Source organism: Podarcis bocagei (genome assembly GCF_964188305.1).
Source record: "Podarcis bocagei genome assembly, chromosome: 3".
NCBI lineage: Eukaryota > Metazoa > Chordata > Lepidosauria > Squamata > Lacertidae > Podarcis > Podarcis bocagei.
This window is the reverse complement of record NC_138127.1, coordinates 22,756,158-22,775,285: the sequence shown is the minus strand read 5'-3', so window position 1 is coordinate 22,775,285 and position 19,128 is coordinate 22,756,158. Positions and strand designations below refer to the sequence as shown.

The 19,128-nt window shown below is 41.1% G+C and overlaps 1 protein-coding gene across 9 annotated transcripts in view; it reads right to left on the bottom strand.

Moving 5' to 3' along the window:
- COL19A1 (collagen type XIX alpha 1 chain) overlaps positions 1 to 19,128 on the bottom strand; it is a 219,116-nt gene that overhangs the window by 43,247 nt on the left and 156,741 nt on the right. For 7 of the 9 annotated variants that reach the window (XM_081186914.1, XM_081186916.1, XM_081186915.1 and 4 more), the window contains exons 19-32: positions 18,420 to 18,464; positions 18,003 to 18,038; positions 17,216 to 17,269; positions 15,284 to 15,337; positions 14,474 to 14,563; positions 13,483 to 13,527; positions 13,314 to 13,391; positions 10,278 to 10,313; positions 10,134 to 10,187; positions 9,984 to 10,037; positions 9,156 to 9,197; positions 8,588 to 8,641; positions 6,879 to 6,932; positions 3,393 to 3,446 (exon numbers count right to left, since the gene is read on the bottom strand). In XM_081186914.1, the coding sequence (XP_081043040.1) occupies positions 3,393 to 3,446; positions 6,879 to 6,932; positions 8,588 to 8,641; positions 9,156 to 9,197; positions 9,984 to 10,037; positions 10,134 to 10,187; positions 10,278 to 10,313; positions 13,314 to 13,391; positions 13,483 to 13,527; positions 14,474 to 14,563; positions 15,284 to 15,337; positions 17,216 to 17,269; positions 18,003 to 18,038; positions 18,420 to 18,464 (750 nt within the window). The remainder of the gene's footprint in view (positions 1 to 3,392; positions 3,447 to 6,878; positions 6,933 to 8,587; positions 8,642 to 9,155; positions 9,198 to 9,983; positions 10,038 to 10,133; positions 10,188 to 10,277; positions 10,314 to 13,313; positions 13,392 to 13,482; positions 13,528 to 14,473; positions 14,564 to 15,283; positions 15,338 to 17,215; positions 17,270 to 18,002; positions 18,039 to 18,419; positions 18,465 to 19,128) is intronic. The other 2 variants (XM_081186912.1, XM_081186911.1) reach the window with 2 other exon arrangements.

The following is a 19,128-nucleotide window of genomic DNA, read 5'->3' as shown; positions in this document are numbered from 1 at the left end:
GATACCAGCAAAACAGGGTTACGAAGCTAATCCAAAAAGAAACACCCCCCAAAAACCAAGACACAGAAGAAAACAATGGCATGGCCCTCCTTCCTTATATCAAGGGCACTACAGATAAAATTAGCAAAATCCTCCATAAACACAATATCAAAACAGCCTTTTGCACCAACCAAAAAATAGCCAATATCCTCAGAAACCCCAAAGATAAAATCCAGTTAGAAAACCAAGGGGTCTATGAAATACCCTGTAAAGTCTGCCCAGCCACGTACATTGGACAAACAAACAGACGAATAAATGCACGTATCGCAGAACACAAGAATGCCGTCAAAAAAGAAGAAAAAACTTCCTCTCTTTACCAACACATGAAAGAAACAGGACACGAAATTAATTTTGCAGATTCCAAATTGCTCTTTAACATGGAACATCACCACAAGAGAATAATCATGGAAGCCATCGAGATAGAGAAACACCCTCACAACATGAACAAGCGTGACGACACGTCCCGCCTGCCAGACATCTGGAAATTAGCCCTCCCCACAAAAACCGACACCAGAACCAGAGGCACACAGAACGCCATCTCCAATCAACCACACCAGACCCAAACCCAGACCCTCTCCACAGATAAATTACAGACACCATCCAGTAGCCAAACCATAGTGGCACCTCCGGATGCTGCACCCCCCTGCAATCCCTACACAGATCTGGCTGGCACAGGGCACAAAACCACAGCTCGCCCCTATACTCGAAGCCAAGCCAGAGCACAACTAAGTGCAGTACAGCCATCTTCTCAGAAAAACTCTTCACAAGCTCAAGAGGTCAAGACACGAAAGCTTCAGCAACTAATCCACACCTAATGACCCTCCTAAGTGGTACTCAGAATATCACTCAAGAAATCACTCAAGATATCCCTCAAGTAATTAATGAACAAAAGAAGAAAAGGCACACTAACCTGGGAACTTCCTCTCTGCCCAGAACGTTGGAGGCTATACACCACACCCCCTCAACAGTATTTATAGGAACTCAAACACTGAGATCCTGCTCTGTTCCAGTAACAAGAAGCCGAAAGCACCAGCCTGAAGATGACGAGTGAGACCTCGTCGAAACGTCGCCTAGACACCCCAACTCTTACACGGGAAGACACCCGAAGACACCAAAACCTGCATATATATATATATATATATATATATATATATATATATAGGTGTGGGTGTGTTAAAATACTGTTTTAGTCAGATTCTGCAAGTTGTACTTTTTGAAGGTCATTTTAAATGGATTCACTTTTTTTTTGCCCAAGATTATACTTCTGATAAATTGCTATATCCCGCTGATGAGCCTCTGCTGGGTGAAGCTTACTATAAAAATATATATAGTGGGTGAAAGCTATGCTTCTGATAACACCCTCTGCCCTGCAGTAAGCTACCTACAACCATTTGATATTGATCCTTTCTGAAACCACTGTTGATGCTTGAATGACAACTCCAATGTTGAAATGTTGTTCATTACAGTTGCTAAATTAAGAACAGGAGGTTGTATCCAGTGCAGCTGAAATGCAACAATGCTCATGCAAAGGGAGTATTTCACGTTCAACACCAGAGCAGCATCTGAAAGTCCATCCTGTGGATCAAGGCACACCACTCATGAAATCTGCCTCTACCCAATTTCCCCCACCCCACTGCAGCCTCCTATTCCACATCTCAGGCTCCCCTTCAGTGCTTTTAAGGTTTTTTGATGCATACTGGAAACTGCACTAGGGAGAAGCTCTGGGAATTCATCTTACTCAAGCATCATTGTGCTGGTTTGAATACAACTCAATGAAGGAAAGGAAAGTGATAACAATTACAACCTGTCTGCATAATGCATGACTCACCAAGCTAAACGGGGCCCATCAGCTATGAATTGTAGCCTGCCAAGTGGCTGACAGCCCTAGCTTTATTGTCTGAAACAGGAAGCCTATATAGGAGGTTTAGCAAGCCCTTGGTGATCCACATTACCTAAGTAGCATAGTGCATCACAAGCTACTGAGACCCAATCTGGATAACTGCAACTCTCTTAAGTCTTTACCCTCCTCTTCTCACCCATTCAAGAGCAAAAGAGAGAGGCAGAGAGATGGAGAAAGTTTATATTTAGATGGTGGTTGTGGTCGAACATTTCTTACAGATGCAACCATAAACTATTCCTGATATAAGAACAATGGATTGAACGAGCACAGCTCAACATATTTGGACAACACAACACGCTGAAGCTTCTAACCTCTACCCCTCATGAACGAAGGACAGAAAAGGAGGAGGAGGAAGAGCAGGAGATATTGCAGGAATCACTCATGCTCACAACAAACCACGTTTTCTTGTTGCATTTGAAACTGGCCCATATATCATTTGACTTATTTCACATATTCAATCCATATATTTACAATAAATATAATGGGGTGGGGTGGGGAGGGTCAATGAATAAAACAGGGATTCTTCACAACATAATGTTAAGTTTTAACATGTGAGTTTTCAGGACAGCATTGTTTTATGGGTTACTGTTGTACAAAACCCATTAGGTCTGCTGAAGACAAAATTGTGGCCTTAATCAGAAAAAGAAGCAGGTTGGGGGGAGGAATAGTAACAAAAATCAGCCTGAATATCACTTATCGACTATGTCTATGGGACTAGAAACTCACATAAGGTTACCTGTCCTCTTAAATGCTAAGGCACTCTGCGCAAACAAATGTCTTAATTTAGTGGAGGTCATGCATAAAAACGGTATTTATGCATATCTACTTGTCCCAGACTATGAATGGAAATGCACATTTGAATGCACAGCCAATTTGGAAACAACGCAGTGCAGGCAGAGGATACTAGTGTTCTGATGTGTATCCAGTTTATGTCTGTATTTCTAATCCAGAAAACGATATGCATGGAAGTCTGCTTTCACATGAAGATCTCTTTATCTGCTTTGGAGTATGAGAGTTTAAATTGGATTAACAAGCTCTCTAAAGCTTTTAGCCCAGCTCTGGTTTATATAACTAAGAAATACTGGTCCTGGGTTCTTCCACCAAGCACTCTTGCTACACAACAGTCTTGCTACACCGACTGTAGTTACTTTTAGGTGGTATTCGGGTTGCACAACTAAAGTTGTGCAGCCAAGTTGTCCACCCCTCACCTCCTGCAACCCCCCAGACTTTTTGAGATGAGGAAAGTGCATTGGAACTCAATAAATAGCCTATGTGGCCTATTCTCCACCACAAGGTTTGCGCAAACAAATCAGGATGGATGCTCAATAAACAGGTCATCTGGAAATGTCCTTTCACTCAATTTACAACAATCCCACCCTGTTAAAGCCTGATCAACAGGTGCAGCAATGCTGTGCTCAATGAGTTCATTGATAAGGATGGCGCACAGACTTACTGAAGGTCCAGAAGGCCCTGCTACACCAGGAAGTCCTGGAATACCTTGAAGACCCTGAAATGAATAAAAATAAAAGATGATACACACACATATTTCTATATTTGTGAAAATACGGAACCACTGACCCTTTTTTTCTAAAATATGTACATCCTTGCAAATAGCATTCTTGTCGTTAAACAGCATATTCTATTCAATTCACTGGGATTACTTGGAATAGTTAACAGTGCTATCCTGCACATGTCTACTCAAACCCCATTGCTTTCACTGGGATGTTCTCCCAGGCAAAATGTGTTTCAGATTACACTCTAAAACTGTATAGTAGGGAGAGCTTTCTTTTTATGCAAAATACAAGGATTGTGCCACCGCATCACAAGTCTCCTCTGCATTTCTCATTTAATTGTTTTCATTTTGAAGGCTCTTCTTTTAAATGCTGATACAGTGTATTATATAATGTTAGCACAATAAATATTAAGTCACACAATAAATACATTTGATTAGTCTTGCTTAGATTGTTGTTGTTTTTCCTTTTCGGGACATCAACAGCTTCCCCACCCGCCAATAATGGATGATAGTTGAAGTAGCTCTCTGATACCTAAGGTATGTAACTAGAGTATTGATTTCTTTTGACATTAGTGCTTTTTTAATAAAGAAGAAAGTAATAAAGTATGGATCTGGGGCACAACATGTAATCACCTAGTATCTATTTCTCTTTGACTCAGTGAACAGGGATCTGTTTTATGTTTTGGAAATTTATTTATTTAAGAATAATATCCTATTTTATAGCCCCACAAGAGGCTCTCAAAGTGATTTACTTGACTATCTACTAGTATGGCACATTTATTAGCATGAATTTAAACAGCTACACATTTGGCTTCATCACAGAGGGTGAAAACTAAACTGTTCCATGCAACTTTTACACTTTGCCTCACAAACAATAGGAAGTGTCAAGACAGACAGACTAGTTTGACAGTGTTTCCTTCTTCCAATAAAACCTTTGGAATTTTAGTTCTATGAGGTGCGGTTGAGGATCTGCAATAGAGAATACAGTTGTACCTTGTAAATTGAATGGAATCTGTTCTGGAAGTCCGTTCGACTTCCTAAGCATTCGAAAACCAAAGTGTGGCTTCTGATTGGCTGCAGGAAGCTCCTGCAGCCAATCGGAAACTGCAGAAGTCCCGTCAAACATTTGGGTTCCAAAGAGCATTTGCAAACCAGAGCACTCACTTCTGGGTTTGCGGCATTTGGGAGCCAAAACGTCTGAGTACCAAGGCGTTCAGGATCCAAGGTATGACTGTACTCAAACAACAATTCACAAGATTCTTTGGGGGAAGGCTGGATGTTTCATGTGGTATATATTAACCACATATCAACACAGTGCAACTTTATTGTTCCTTTTATCCTGTTCACTACGATAGTCCCCCCCCCCCCCAGTTGTGGTATAGAGATTCTTGCAAATAAATAGTGAAATCAATTTAAGCGTGTAATGCAATTATGCTCTGTATGCAGGATGGATAATTTCTGCAGGACGCTTTTTAGGAGCAGTATTAAATGAAGTCTGGTTGTTAACCAGATGGTTGGTAGTTTGAACCCACCCAGGGATGGCTGTGGGCAAGATTCCTGCAGTGCAGGGGGTAGGACCAGATGACCCTCTTGGTATCTTCCAACTCTTCGATTCTTAGATTCCTTTCTATGAACTTATGTTTGTGCAATGGAACCTCCCCTCTTTTTCTTCTCATCACACACCACCTAGGGAGCAGATTTGAGAAGGGTGCGGGGAAAGAAGAGAGGGAGGGGAAGTTCTGTTGTGCAAATGGAAATCCTTTCACTAACAAAACTATTGTAAAGCAACCTTTGCCTATACAGTATATGTACTCATACCTTGCATGTCTACGGCAGGGATGGGGAACCTGTGGACTTCCAAATGTTCCTAAGCTACAAATCCCATCACCCCTGACCACTGGCTGGGCAGCATTTGTTTGGAGATTGTACATGGTTCCCACATGCTGCGTTTGTGCATGACAGTAAAAAGAAAAGTAGAAGCTATGTGTGCACCACCAGATTTTGGCACACTGGCTAACGCTCTGTTTCAGCAACAACAAAGCATAAAAACTAGTGCAAACCATACCAATTGCTCTAATGTAAAAAGGACATATTTTATTATCCTGGATGAGAATAAGCCCCAAAACAAGAACGAAAGGCTAAGAGAAAGAAAGAGAAATAAGGCAAAAATAGGTTCAGAGACAGGTTACAATAGATGTTACATTTTAAGATATCTCTCACCTGTTAAAAAGAAACTGACAGTGAAGTTTGTCCAAAGTTCTGTGAAACCCAATACATTACAACATTGGCTTGAAGTACAACCCAACTTTGTTGCTCCTGAAACTTTGTACCTTTCAGACCCACTAATGAAATCACTGTTGGCAGTGTAATCTCCTGAAAGTAGCATTAATTTACCCACTTACAGTGCACTAACCTAGAGCTACTGCTAAAATGTAACAGCCACTGAAAAGTGCCGGATCGCCTAAGGAGCTGATGAACTGCACAGCAGTAGGACTCTTGCTTAGTAACTGAACGAATCCATATGGCACCCCACTGAACCAATAAAAAGTTTTGCCCAGAATGAATTTGCTCTGGAGTCTCTTAAAAGACTAAATGCCAATTATAAACTGGCCTTTTTTATTATTACTTGCTCAGTTGCCTCTTGGTTCTCAGCAGTAAGGTATTGTTAAAGAATTGCTTGATGTCAGGTCTCTGGAATTACCTGCTGCATTTGCTGAGCAGAAAGGATCCAACAAACACATCATAACAAAGCTGTGTCCCTTTCTGTAGCTGGCCCATTTGTCCTTAAAACATAGAGCCATTGTCAAATCTACCTTTAAATCTATATTAATAGTACCAAGGTCATATTTATACATGCAGCAGTATAAGGAAATCTGTTTGTCAAATCCAAATGCATCCAGCTCATTGGCTAAACACCACCAGTTGATGTTCATGTATTCAATGAGCAGCACAGAAACTCGTATTTGAGCAATGCCACCTATGCTCAAATGACAGAGGCAAAAGATGAGGATATTTAATGAAATCTACAAGCCCTATGCTCTGACTCCAACCAAATTAAATGAAATCACACCCCTGCCTAACCTTCGCAAAACAGTAGCAGGTAGTGGCCACCACAAAACACATCTTCTGGTCCCCACCCTCTTGCCCTGGCAATTTCTGCAGTGCTCACCATAGACATTGTACACAGTAGGCTAACAGTGCAAACCCTGAATAACCGTGATTCATAGCTTCACAGAGGGATCCATACTGACGTCGACTGTGCATTGGTGGTGGTCATTGCTGGGGCAAGTGTTGCCATCCAGGGGGAGGTGCTAACTAGGTGCATTCTCAGAAGCCCCTTCAATGGTTTGGTGCCCATGGGACACCTTAGCAGGGCTCTTCACATCTGAGTAATGGAAACACAATTGCAACAGAAGGAGTTTTTACCTCATCACCTTTTTCTCCAGGCAGCCCAGGAAATCCACGTTCACCTTTGTTTCCCTAGAAACAAAGAGCTGGATGTCATTGTAGGGTCTGGTTATAAAAACAACCTTATCCAACAAACCCCCCTCAAGGCATTTGGAAAAAATGGAACAAGGCTGAGATGATATTGCATGCCCTGGTCCTGGTATCAGCATGATTTGAGTTCAATGAGAAATTTAGCTGTAGATGTAAGGCTTATATACAGTCTGACCTAGAAGTAAGTCTCATTGAACTCAGTAAGACTTACTTTTGAGTACACTTCTACAAGACTGTGCTTTTAGTACCGAAAAACAGAGTAACAAGAAATCAAAATATTTACATGGATGAATGAAGCAGATGAGCTTGTAAAATTATTTACACAGATATGATAGTTTCATACATTGTTATTCCTGCATCCAGTGCTTCTTTTCTAGAAAAAGGTGCTGCTGGGACCATGAAGTTTTTACAGCAGTGTCACACTTTTTAACCAAAAAAAGAGAGGTGCTGGTACTCACTGTAACAACTTCATGGTAAGTGCCGCACTTTCAAACAACGACAAAAAAGAAGTGCTAGTATTGCGTACCCTTGAGTACCCCCTGGAAAAAAATTGCATGCATCTCTAATAATACCCAATAAAACAACAATTATGGAATATCCATTCAGACAGAATGAAAAGGTTTAAGACTGCCCAACTTCACATAGTTATGGAGTCAAACTCTGGAGCCTGGATATATGCTAATGAACTATAATTAGCACGAGTATGTATGCTACTGGGACATGGGTGGCACTGTGGTCTAAACCACTGAGCCTAGGGCTTGCCGATCAGAAGGTCGGCGGTTCGAATCCCCGCAACAGGGTGAGCTCCCGTTGCTTGGTCCCAGCTCCTGCCAACCTAGAAGTTCGAAAACATGTCAAAGTGCAAGTAAATAGGTATTGCTCCAGTGGGAAGGTAAACGGCATTTCTGTGTGCTGCTCTGGTTTCGCCAGAAGCGGCTTAGTCATGCTGGCCACATGACCCGGAAAAACTGTCTGCAGACAAACATCGGCTCCCTCAGCCAGTAAAGCGAAATGAGCGCCGCAACCCCAGAGTCGTTCACGACTGGACTTAACTGTCAGGGGCCCTTTACCTTTTTTATGTATGCTACTGCAATATTAGAATTCTTTAGTGCTGCTGAGGCATTGCTTTTCTGTAATCACCCGAAAGCACAATTCAACTAGTGTTTCCACATGCCACTTAACAAAGTGCTATGCTATATCATCTGGCAAAGCCCATTCCAATGGCCAATATCCTTCTATAAGACTTATTCTACAAACAAAAGTAAGTCCTTTTCAATACAAGTCAGCTGCAATTGTATAATTGATGGAAGCTTCCTCCTTTTGGCTTGAGTCCCTTAGATACTTCCAGTTCAATGGGACACGGTGTTAGTGAATTGTCTTATCATTGCCCCTTAGCCAGGCAGCTCCAGTTTTGTGTGTGCAGAGGGCACTTTAATTACTGTTTGGCAAACAAGTACACCCAAACAACTGCTCATTATTATTTATTTTTTTAAAACAACCACAGCAACCTGCAATTGCAATATTGCAAAATAGAGCACATGGAAATAAAACGTAAAAAAAAAAAAATGAATAAGCAACCATGCTCAACATCTTCATTAACCAGAAAGCTACACAGAGTTCTTGCTTCAGGAACTCACCTTAGGCCCTTCTCTACCTGGGATTCCTGGGGGACCTCTTGGACCAGGATCACCCTAATGAAGACGAAAATGGTGGGGAATATTTTCAGAAAAGTAGTAATGCATCTTGTCACAAAGGTAGCCGTAACTTTTAACTCCATGGCCATCCCTGCCAGGTAAGACTGCCATTCTCCTTTTCCCCTCTCAGCCTAACCAACTCACATGGTTGTTGTGGGGATTAAATGAGGAGAGGGATTATCATGTATATACCACCTTGAGGAAAAGGTGAGATATAAATGCAATAAAAATATATATGCTGGATTTCAACATGGAAAACAGTTTGCCTTGTCAGCACTGTGATCTCCTTCAGTTTAAGAATGAATACCGGTGGTCCATGATAATGTGCTAATTCCAGATATGCTAAGGGTTTCTGATTTTTACATCAGGTGGTAAACCAAAAGAGCAGAGCAGAAACATAAAAATTAGGCTCTATAGGTAAGAGTAGATTAGCATCGATACTGCAAAACTGATTGCCTCTGTGGTTTTGCCAACTATCGGCAGAGAACAGGGAACCAGAAGACGCAATTACCTTCAATAAAGCACCCATATCTCCAAGAAGAGGAAGAGCAACCTGAAAACAAACAAACAGATCAGGGAGGGAATAGAGCCCCCTTGCAAAGCATCTTACATGACTATATGCATTGTCCATATTTCATAATAAAGGAGGGTGATGCAGCTCTCCAAAGAAATAGAATGACATAGGAAATACTGGCAGGAAATACTACAAAAAGAAAAGGTGCAAATAAATTAAATAAATTGCAACTGTAAATTCAAAATTCCCAAGTGCAATATTTAAAGCTCAAAATACAGCCAATAGCAGATCTAGCCTAGAATTGAATTGCATCAGGAAAGCGTAAAACTCATTGTTGACTTTCCCTCCACCATCAGAGGCATTGTAGTTCCATATGTAGTACAATCAAGAGTCCTGCAAAAGAGACAGCTAGGAAGGTCCATCTGAACTTGTGTTCCTTTTAAGATAATTTAGACCTTTCAAATGCAAGTACAGTAACTGTTTTTAACAGGCAACAACAGTACAAGTGTTCATCAGACTCAGTCTTCCAGACATTGCTGAACTACAACTCCCACACTGCTGCACTATATACTTTTTGAACTACATGTTCCATTACCCTTGGCCATGCTTGCTGGGGCTGACTGGAGTTGTAATTCAGCAACATCTGGAGGGCCAAAGGTTCCCCACATCTAATCAAACAAAATCCTAAGTGATTGAAACTGTGAATCTATTTATAATTAATTCAACACATAAGCCTAAACTTTCATATGCTTGCAGCTCTTTAGGTAAATTTGCAATATTCACCCTTAAGTGCATTTGTATTAGAGCCTTGGTTTATATACATACTGGGTCACCTGGAGGCCCTGGGAGTCCTGGCTTTCCATCACGTCCTGGAATACCCTATGGACAGATATATTAAAAGTACTGTATTTTACATTCTTGGCTTTGACAAGAGATACAAATTGCCATTGCAGCATTTGCAAAGTTAGTACTTACATCAATCCCTGGTGTTCCTGGAGTACCTGGTAATCCAGGAGGTCCTCTTGAGCCCTGAGGTGGAAACAAGTTGGGTCATCAAGAAATAGCTGGACGATAAAGGCATAAATAGCACTCACCTAAATTTCCCATTTTGTATTTTACCTGGAAGCCTGGTGCCCCAGGAGGCCCCTTAAGACCCTAGAGAGAGAGAGAGAGAATGAAAGAGAAATACAAGTCACAGGTACAGAATCGCAGTGTGATACATTAGTACATTTGATTACAGTTCTCAGGCACTCTCATAGAGAGAGCTGGTAGTAAATCACAGATCAAAGTTGGAGGTAACTCTTTTTTAGCAAAAACACAATCTTCACAGGCTTGGCTGAGTGTCAGGCCTAATGAGCACAGCAGCCCATCCCCAGTAAATCTTACCCTATAAAATCAGTTCCCAAGACCGAAAGTCCCTAAGTCCCCTCATCCCAAGGGTTTTCTCCAAGCAATAGGAGACTGTGCCTGCATGAAGCCTGCTGTTCTGCCCATTTCAGCCCTCTAGGGTAGCCCTCTTTTCATTCTCATGAGGTAGAAATTTCAAATGGAAATATACAGTCATTATGAACACCTCTGCTTGCTGACCCAGTGAGAGGAGGGTCACCTGGGGTGCGATTTAACAATCCTTTAGGATCAGGCATAGGCAAACTCGGCCCTCCAGATGTTTTGGGACTACAATTCCCAATCATCCCTGACCACTGGTCCTGTTAGCTAGGGATCATGGGAGTTGTCCCAAAATATCTGTAGGGCCGAGTTTGCCTATGCCTGGTTTAGATAATATCCAACACATCTCCCCCCAAACTTAGCAATTTGCCAAGTATGAGAGTGACCCATATATTTGGCTGGATATACTAGATGGCCATTCAGTAAAATTAATCCACAAAAACCTACACAGTTATATTGCTACAAAGTTTATTGTTGCTATGAGATCCACAAGACAACTGTATTTTATTTTTCAAAACTGAAATCAGCACTATCTTTTAAAGAAATGCAGATGTTGAAAGTTTCTGAACAATTTTTTTAAAGCCTATTTATATTTTAAATAAAATGTTTATGCCCACTTCAAACCCTGAATGTGAATTTACAGTAATTTATTTCAATTTATTCCAAGAGTTATGCCCTCTGCTCCTAATTTGAACAGAATAAAATTTTATTAAGCTGGCTTCATCAAACAAAGTATGCAATGCATCCCTGTAATTAAGAGCACAGTTCAGGACCATGGTTATTATAACATGTATCCTTCTTTATTGACAAATATGGTGACATTTGACTAGCAAGATGATACAGCATGGGAAACACAACACTTGCGGGCCTTTTGTAAAATCAAATGCTTTGGAGTTAACATTTTGACCATCTTCCCTGTTTACGACATTAAAGGCCGGGGCAATGTTGAAACATGAAGGCCAGTGTGTGGGGGAGACTGAAATGATACATCAATGATCCTCAGGAAAAATTGTCCCCTGTGAAGTGCGTAGGAAGATTAACATTCCCCAGCTATCATGTATTGGTCACAAGACTCTGCATGCCACAGTTGTATTCCTCTCATGGTAGGATATGTATTGCAAAAATTGATCATTTGTTTTGATTTGTGTTTTTAAATTGTTCTACCATGAAACCTTAAGGCATGTAACCAGATTAAAACAAAAAACAAAACAAAACCAACTACCTATAAAATGATGAATGATTTTTTTACCAAAAGCATAAAAATATTGGAAGGCTGTATATGCTAAAACCAAACCTCCAAATGGTATGTTAACCCTAGCCACTGAAAGCCAGATGCTTCAGCAGGTGGAATGAGATCCAGTTGTTTCATCATTCAGTCAGTTGTATAGACTACAGTGAGCTAATGGAGGAGGGGTAAACTTCTAGGTTCATATTTTTATATATATACAGTGGTACCACAGGTTAAGTACTTAATTCGTTCCGGAGGTACATTCTTAACCTGAAACTGTTCTTAACCTGAAACTCCACTTTAGCTAATGGGGCCTCTGGTGCCGCCGGAGCACGATTTCTGTTCTCATCCTGAAGCAAAGTTCTTAACCCGAGGTACTATTCCTGGGTTAGCAGAGTCTGTAACCTGAAGCGTATGTAATCCAAGGTACCACTGTGTGTGTGTGTGTGTGTGTGTGTGTGTGTGTGTGTATTCAAGACCTTCATATACCCACTGCCTTCTCACACAAAAGTTGTCCCATGGTGGATTACAATACAATTTGAAATCCAAAACCAGCAATGAATAATTTTTTGAAAACATTAAACACCTTAAAACAATAAAACAGGGTTCAAACGCCTACTCAGCCATGAAGCTCACTGGATAACCTTGGGCCAGTCACTGACTCTCTGTCTAACCCTAACCCTACCTCACAGGGTTGTTGTGAGGATAAAACGAAGAGAGGTGAACTATGTATACCACATTACACCTTGGAGAAAAAGGTGCTATACAACTATAAGTAAATGAGTAAACAAACAAACAAATGGCTGACAAATAACAATATGTTCCAAATGCACCTTAATCTCTAACATAAAGTAGGCCACTGTGCTTCTAGGTACGGTTACACTCTGAGGAAAGCCAGGGACCATGCTAGCTGCCCTGTGATGTAGCAATGCATAACTCCTTTCTTTCCATTCCTTTCCAATTCCATTCCCATTCCCAAAACCAAGATTAGGAAGGCATTTATATAGCTGCTTGTTTAAGATATCCCAAAAGGTATAAAACTAAACAAAACACTACATACCCCAAGGGTGCTGCAGTGTGACCCTGGAAATACTATGAGGGGATGTATTAAATGGCATTGTCCCATTTGTGTGAGGGTTTCAAGTTCCAAAATGGAACTCCCACCCCGCTTGCCTCTTCCCCCCAAAACTCCAACCCTCCAGAGGATATTGGGGGGAGGGACAGAGGAGAGGACAGCGAAGGGAATTCATGTTGTACAAATGAAACCCTCTGCACAAATGAGATGATTTTGTTGGATACAAACCCTGCAACAACTTCATCCCTTCGGAAAATGCACAGTTTCTGTACAGTGGAAAGGAAATGGTGCATATTAAATGGAGGATCACTACCAAGGTTGTATCATCTCAGTAACTGTGACTTACATAGGGCATTATTAGCCTTGCATGAACATCACAAAAAGCTGGCGGAGGGGATGTACTTACAGGAGGACCTTGGGTTCCATTTCCTGCTGGACCCATCTCTCCAGGAGGCCCTTGTACTCCAGGCAGCCCTCTTTCACCCTGGTGAAGTAGCAAACCATTGTTTATGAACCTTTAAAAGAACTCAGTACTCAGGAAATGCAAAAACACGAATTCTAACAGTTTCCCCTACCTTAGGCCCCCGTGGACCAACTGCTCCAGGAATGCCTGCTGGTCCCTGATTTTTTAAATAAAAGAAAAGAAAATCTACTATGAACAAAAGCATGTGTGTGAAGGAACCATGATATGTTATATAAAGGTAAAGGGACCCCTGACCATTAGGTCTAGTTGTGGCCGACTCTGGGGTTGCGGCGCTCATCTCGCTTTATTGGCCAACATGGCTGGTCATGTGGCCAACATGAATAAGCCGCTTCTGGCGAACCAGAGCAGCGCACGGAAACGGTGTTTACCTTCCCGCCGGAGCGGTACCTATTTATCTACTTACACTTTGACGTGCTTTCGAACTGCTAGGTTGGCAGGAGGGTATGTTGTATACTTTGCTGTAAAATGGCTGTTTTCTGTTTTGGAGGTGATTCTAACCAGTAAAAAAAACCACACACAGTAGGGTCAAAAGCCTGGAAATCTGACCCAAGATGTTAAGTGTAGAAAGAAAAAAATGACAATTTCTGTGTGCAACTAAATGGGTACCTCTGGCAGCATTAAAGTCAACTAACCAAGAGAGGGAATGGGTGGAGGTCGTATTGCTTAGCAACCAGGCAGAGCGGCAGGATGTTAGCAGATGCTGAGGTAGCATGTGCTCTGTAGTTCTGAGGGAGTTTTCCTCCATATGTTTGGTTGAATGCCTCCTTGCTAGGTACAGGCCCTTTCTGTTTATTTCTCCTCAGATTATACACCATTTTTGTTTAGTTTCCTAAACAAAATCCTTATAACAGGATTCATCTTTTCTCTGGACTCCGTCTGCATTGTTTAAGTGACTTTACTAACATTTGGGATCTTTCTGCTCCACAGTCACAGTTTTGCCACTCTGCTTGTGGCGTGCTCACTCTGAATTAACATATGAGTTTATATCTGAAGTGCCCATATGTTCAAGGCCCTGCCTTGGGACAGGAGTTGGTTTTGAGGATCTCACGGTCCCTTCTGCCACGTAACTCTATGATACCTACTGGTTTTCCTAGAAGGCTTGATCCTGGAGGTCCTGTGTCACCTTTAGAACCTGGCGGCCCTGGGGGGCCTATGATTCCACCAGAGTCCCCCTATGTAATATAGATGGAAACAATGGTAAAGTCACAGAAAGTAATTACAAATGTCTCATTAATATGTTTTGTCTTAGAGGTTTGAATTATGACTAGTAACATCTTCGTTTCTTGAACTGCTGTCAGGACTCATGTTACTAATACAATTAACTGCTTCAAAAATGGCACCCTCCTAGCTATATTGACAGTAGCCTTAGCTTTCTCATCTAATGCAGCACCTAAGTAGGTGGGTCTTGCATCTTCAGGATACTGACCTCTTTTGGCAGGCTTTTGGAGGAGGGATGGATAATTGTCAGTTTGTTAAAGTCATTTTTTTTTTAGAATATTGACGAATACTGTACTGCTTTTTAAATTTCTCCTGTGTGCTGCAGATATTGAATTATTTCATTATATTTATTATTTTTCTATTGTATTGTTTCCTATTTTAATGACATACACTGCTCTGGGGCAGACTGGTAAATGATCTCAGAAGTAAACAATGGGATATGTTTCTGCTTTGTTTGCATCTGTTCAATAGATATACAGATATGAGTCTGCAGTAACAGGAAAATTGACCTCAACTGTGAATCCCTATTCTGTTCAGTAACGAGAAGGCAGCAATAATTTATACTGGATGATGTTGCTCATAACAAAGCCTGGACAGCTACACTCAAAAGGTTAGTCCTAGGAATCTTTCACCTAATTTGAGAATGATTATTATTCTGTACCACCAAAACATACCTTTTCTCCTTTAATCCCTGGTCTTCCAGGTACTCCATGTTCTCCCGTTAAGCCCTAGTTAATTAAAAAGAAAGACCAAGGTGGTAAGTTTTTATGTCACTTGGCCAGTTAAAAGAGAGTTACTTTTAAGTAGATGGTGGGATTCGCCAAAGTTTTCCTCCTATATAGCAGCCACATCATTTGCACAGCCTTATTTGAAGGTGTTCAAAACCAGCAAAGAGCACACCCATTTAAAATCCTGTAACTCAAAGAGTGAAAAGTTCTTCCTTTTGGGAGTGGGTGGGTCTAGTTCCTCATGGTTTAGGTGTACAGTTAAAGGACTGGTAATATGCTCTCCAGTAGCAGTCAGTGGGTTGGCATTACTTACCTGGCTCCCCAATGTGGAGGTCACTGCTAGTAACCGAGAGGGGTGAGGCAGTGGGGAGTTGGCATGGTTCAGTGGCATAGCCAATCAGATGCTCCCACTGTTGCACCCACATTGTACCAGTTTCCCTGTCACCTTCTCCCTCTTGGTTACCAGTATCAGCATCCACATTGGGAAGCCAAGTAAGTAATGTTGTCCTATGCTGCTCGGCCCCATGACCACTACTGATACTTTGGGGTTCCTTAAAAATCCTGTGATATTATTTACTTGGGCTCAGTTTCTTCTATCTGTCTGTCGTCTCTCAAAGCACGAAAAATCCCAGTCGGTTTTATACACTCAAAGGATGTAATCAAAAAAAGGGTGACATTATTAAAATGCTACAAAAATAATAAAAAAAACCCTGCCCAGTTTTGCCTAAACTACATTGCCTTCGACATTCCAGCTGTGAGTTTCATTATCTGTTCTTGCTCTCTTTCAGTTTCCTTAAGTGTTAGGGGAGGGGGAAAATGAAATAAACTAGAATCCATCTAAACAAATGGGGCATTTTAAATAGAGCTCTACACCATTAGCTTTAAAATTCGCTATAGAAGAGACAGCTCTAGAATGAATTTTTATGAATAAAAGCATAGAATTGCAAAGCCTTTTGGCTGTATGAATTAATTTTAATCAAGGAGGAAGTGCATCTCTTTCTCTTTTATGTGCCTGAGGTATATTTCATAGCAAATGAGAAAGACCATACAAATTTATTTTTTTTGCAATCATGCCAAATATTACATGTGAATTCACAGGAAAAAAATGAATTCATTCCATTTAAAAAAAACTTGAAAATGAGCATTTATTTATTTATTACTTTTCTTTGGGAAGTGAAACTTTCAGACTTTTATAGCACTCTCAGAAGTGAAACTTTCAGACTTTTATAGCACTTTCAAATGATTGACATTTACATATGAATAGAAATGTTGAAGCTGCTGTTCTTTATTATTTACTCTGTTCTGCTCTTCAAACATGAGAAAAACACCTGTACATTTTAGTTTGAATTGACTTTACTGTTTCCAATGAAGAGCTGTTTTTACTGGGGTTTTTTATAAAACGTATTTGGGATTTATTTGTGGTCTTTTATTCGTTAGCTGCTTTACGCATTTTTGCAAACTGAAGGTTGCCATATACATTCAGACATAAATAAAGTAAAATAATATGATTTCTTTATCAGTTTCAGGGAGCAGTAGCAGCATGTCAAAATTTGGTTGGTAAAGGACAACTGAGAGGGGTCATTGGATCGGAACACAGTTGCTGTGATTATTTAACATTCAAATTAACTGTTTATTTGGCACTGTACAGGACAAAGAAATAACACAAGATCTGGACAGCATTCAACTATTTTAAGGTGTCAGCAGAACTTGTGAGAAAAACCCATAATACTGTGCATATTTTTGGCATTTTGTGCAAGTACATAGCTCAGAAGACTGTTTTAAAAAAATTAATGGTATTAAATAAAGGATTAAAAATCAGAAGAAGGGCAACACAGAGCTTCAACGTGGTCTTTTGTATACCAAATATAACCTACGTACCTGTGGTCCTGGACTTCCAATGGGTCCAGAAGGGCCAGGTTCCCCTGATGCACCCTACAAAAATGTTTTTGAGAATGGTATGTTAAACTTCTAACTATATAAGTATGAATGAAAAATGTTCTTGCTATCGCAGACAACACCAAGTCCTTGGTGACAGGACCTGAGTCCTACCCATCTCCAACTGAGCTACCCTGGAAATCTCATTCTCTGGAGACGTGTAGAGACTGACTCAACCAAATCCTCTTCCCTTGCTGGGAAGTCCAGCAGCAAAGGTGCAGAACCTTCTTCCCTGCCACTGCCTGAACTCCCCACACCTCGAATCCGGGGCGGGGAGGGGGGGCTCCTCCTCCTCTGATAGAACCTGGCATCCCTGCCCATCCCGGCTGGTGCCATGCAGCCCATGACAGCTCAAACCAATAGGAGGCATAGTTCAGCAGCATCTAGAGAGGCAAAAGTCACTGCCCCTTGCTACGTGTAAATCAGCCTTCCCCAAACTGGTGCCCTCCAGATGTTTCAGACAATTCCTGTTATCCCTGACCACTAACCATGCTGGTTGGGACCCATGAGAGTTGTAGTTTGACAACACCTTGAAGGTACCAGTTGGGGAAGGCTCCTGAAAATGATTCACGTTGACATGTAGGCAACAGAGCAGCAGCGACATGAGATCTGTGATATTTTTACGTTCATACTTTATTATGCAGACTTTTGCAAATACACCGACTGTATGAAGCAAACCAAGAATAAATACTAGAAAGAAACCACAGTGACAGGTTTTAGCTGTACTTACTGGATCGCCCTTTTCTCCTTTCTCTGAAGGCTCTCCCTATGACAAGAGTATAAGCCTTCTTAATATTTACATGGACTATATTACATGAAACGCCCGAACGTGTAACCCACAACAATCGGCATAGGAAAATAAGAGCTAACCGTCAAGGCACGTACAAACATTGAGCTGGCATCAGGAAAAGTAATAAGAGTAAAGAACAAAATATTGTAACCTAATGCATCAGGGAAAACATTCAGAGGACACATTTCTGTCTATGCACAAATTACACATGAGGATTATAGAGTATACTTGGACAGTATGGCAACATTTAGTTATGCCTGGACTGTTAGTGAGTGCAAGCCATGCTTACTTCCCAGCCAACACATGCAGACAAACAAACCATGACACCCCTACATCCCTGAGTGGCGAATTACATACCTTTTCACCTTTCGCTCCTTTCAAGCCCATTTTTTCTTGGTAACTCTTGTAATAAAAAGAAAACAATATTGTAAAGGCGGGGGATTAGGTCAGATGTGGGGAAAGGGGAGTTACCAAAGGGGTGAGCAGGTAGGTGAGTGAAGCCCTTAGTAATACACACCCAGACATGCAGACACCTTCAGGTTCATGGGGAGGAGGGGAAATAATATAAAAATATTAAATAAATTAGAAGCATATGCAGTAAAAGTGAATCAGAAACCACACACTTTCTGTCGGTCTAAAGAGGAAAGTATCCCAGCTCTTTCAGAAAGTATATACGTCTTGAACTTAGCCTAATAGCTCATTCAGTAGAACATGAGACTCTTAATGTCAGGGTTGTGTGTTCGAGCCTCACACTGGGCAAAAATTCCTGCATTGCAGGGGGGTGGATGAGATGACCCTCATGGTCCCTTCCAACTCTATGATTCTGTGATTCAGAAATTGCAGAGTTTCCATCGGTCTATAGAGGAGAGCTTTGCAGCTCTTCCAGAAAGTAAACACTACAGCCTCAGACTTTGACCAACATCTAGGCCAAGGAAATTCTTGGGTCAGCCAATGAGAACATGCCCTCGCTTTTGGAACTTGGTCCATAGTCTGTGCAGTTAAGAAAATGCTTTCAGTTTATCTTAACAAGTATGATGACACCAGTTGTGTATCTTTGGAAAAAGCT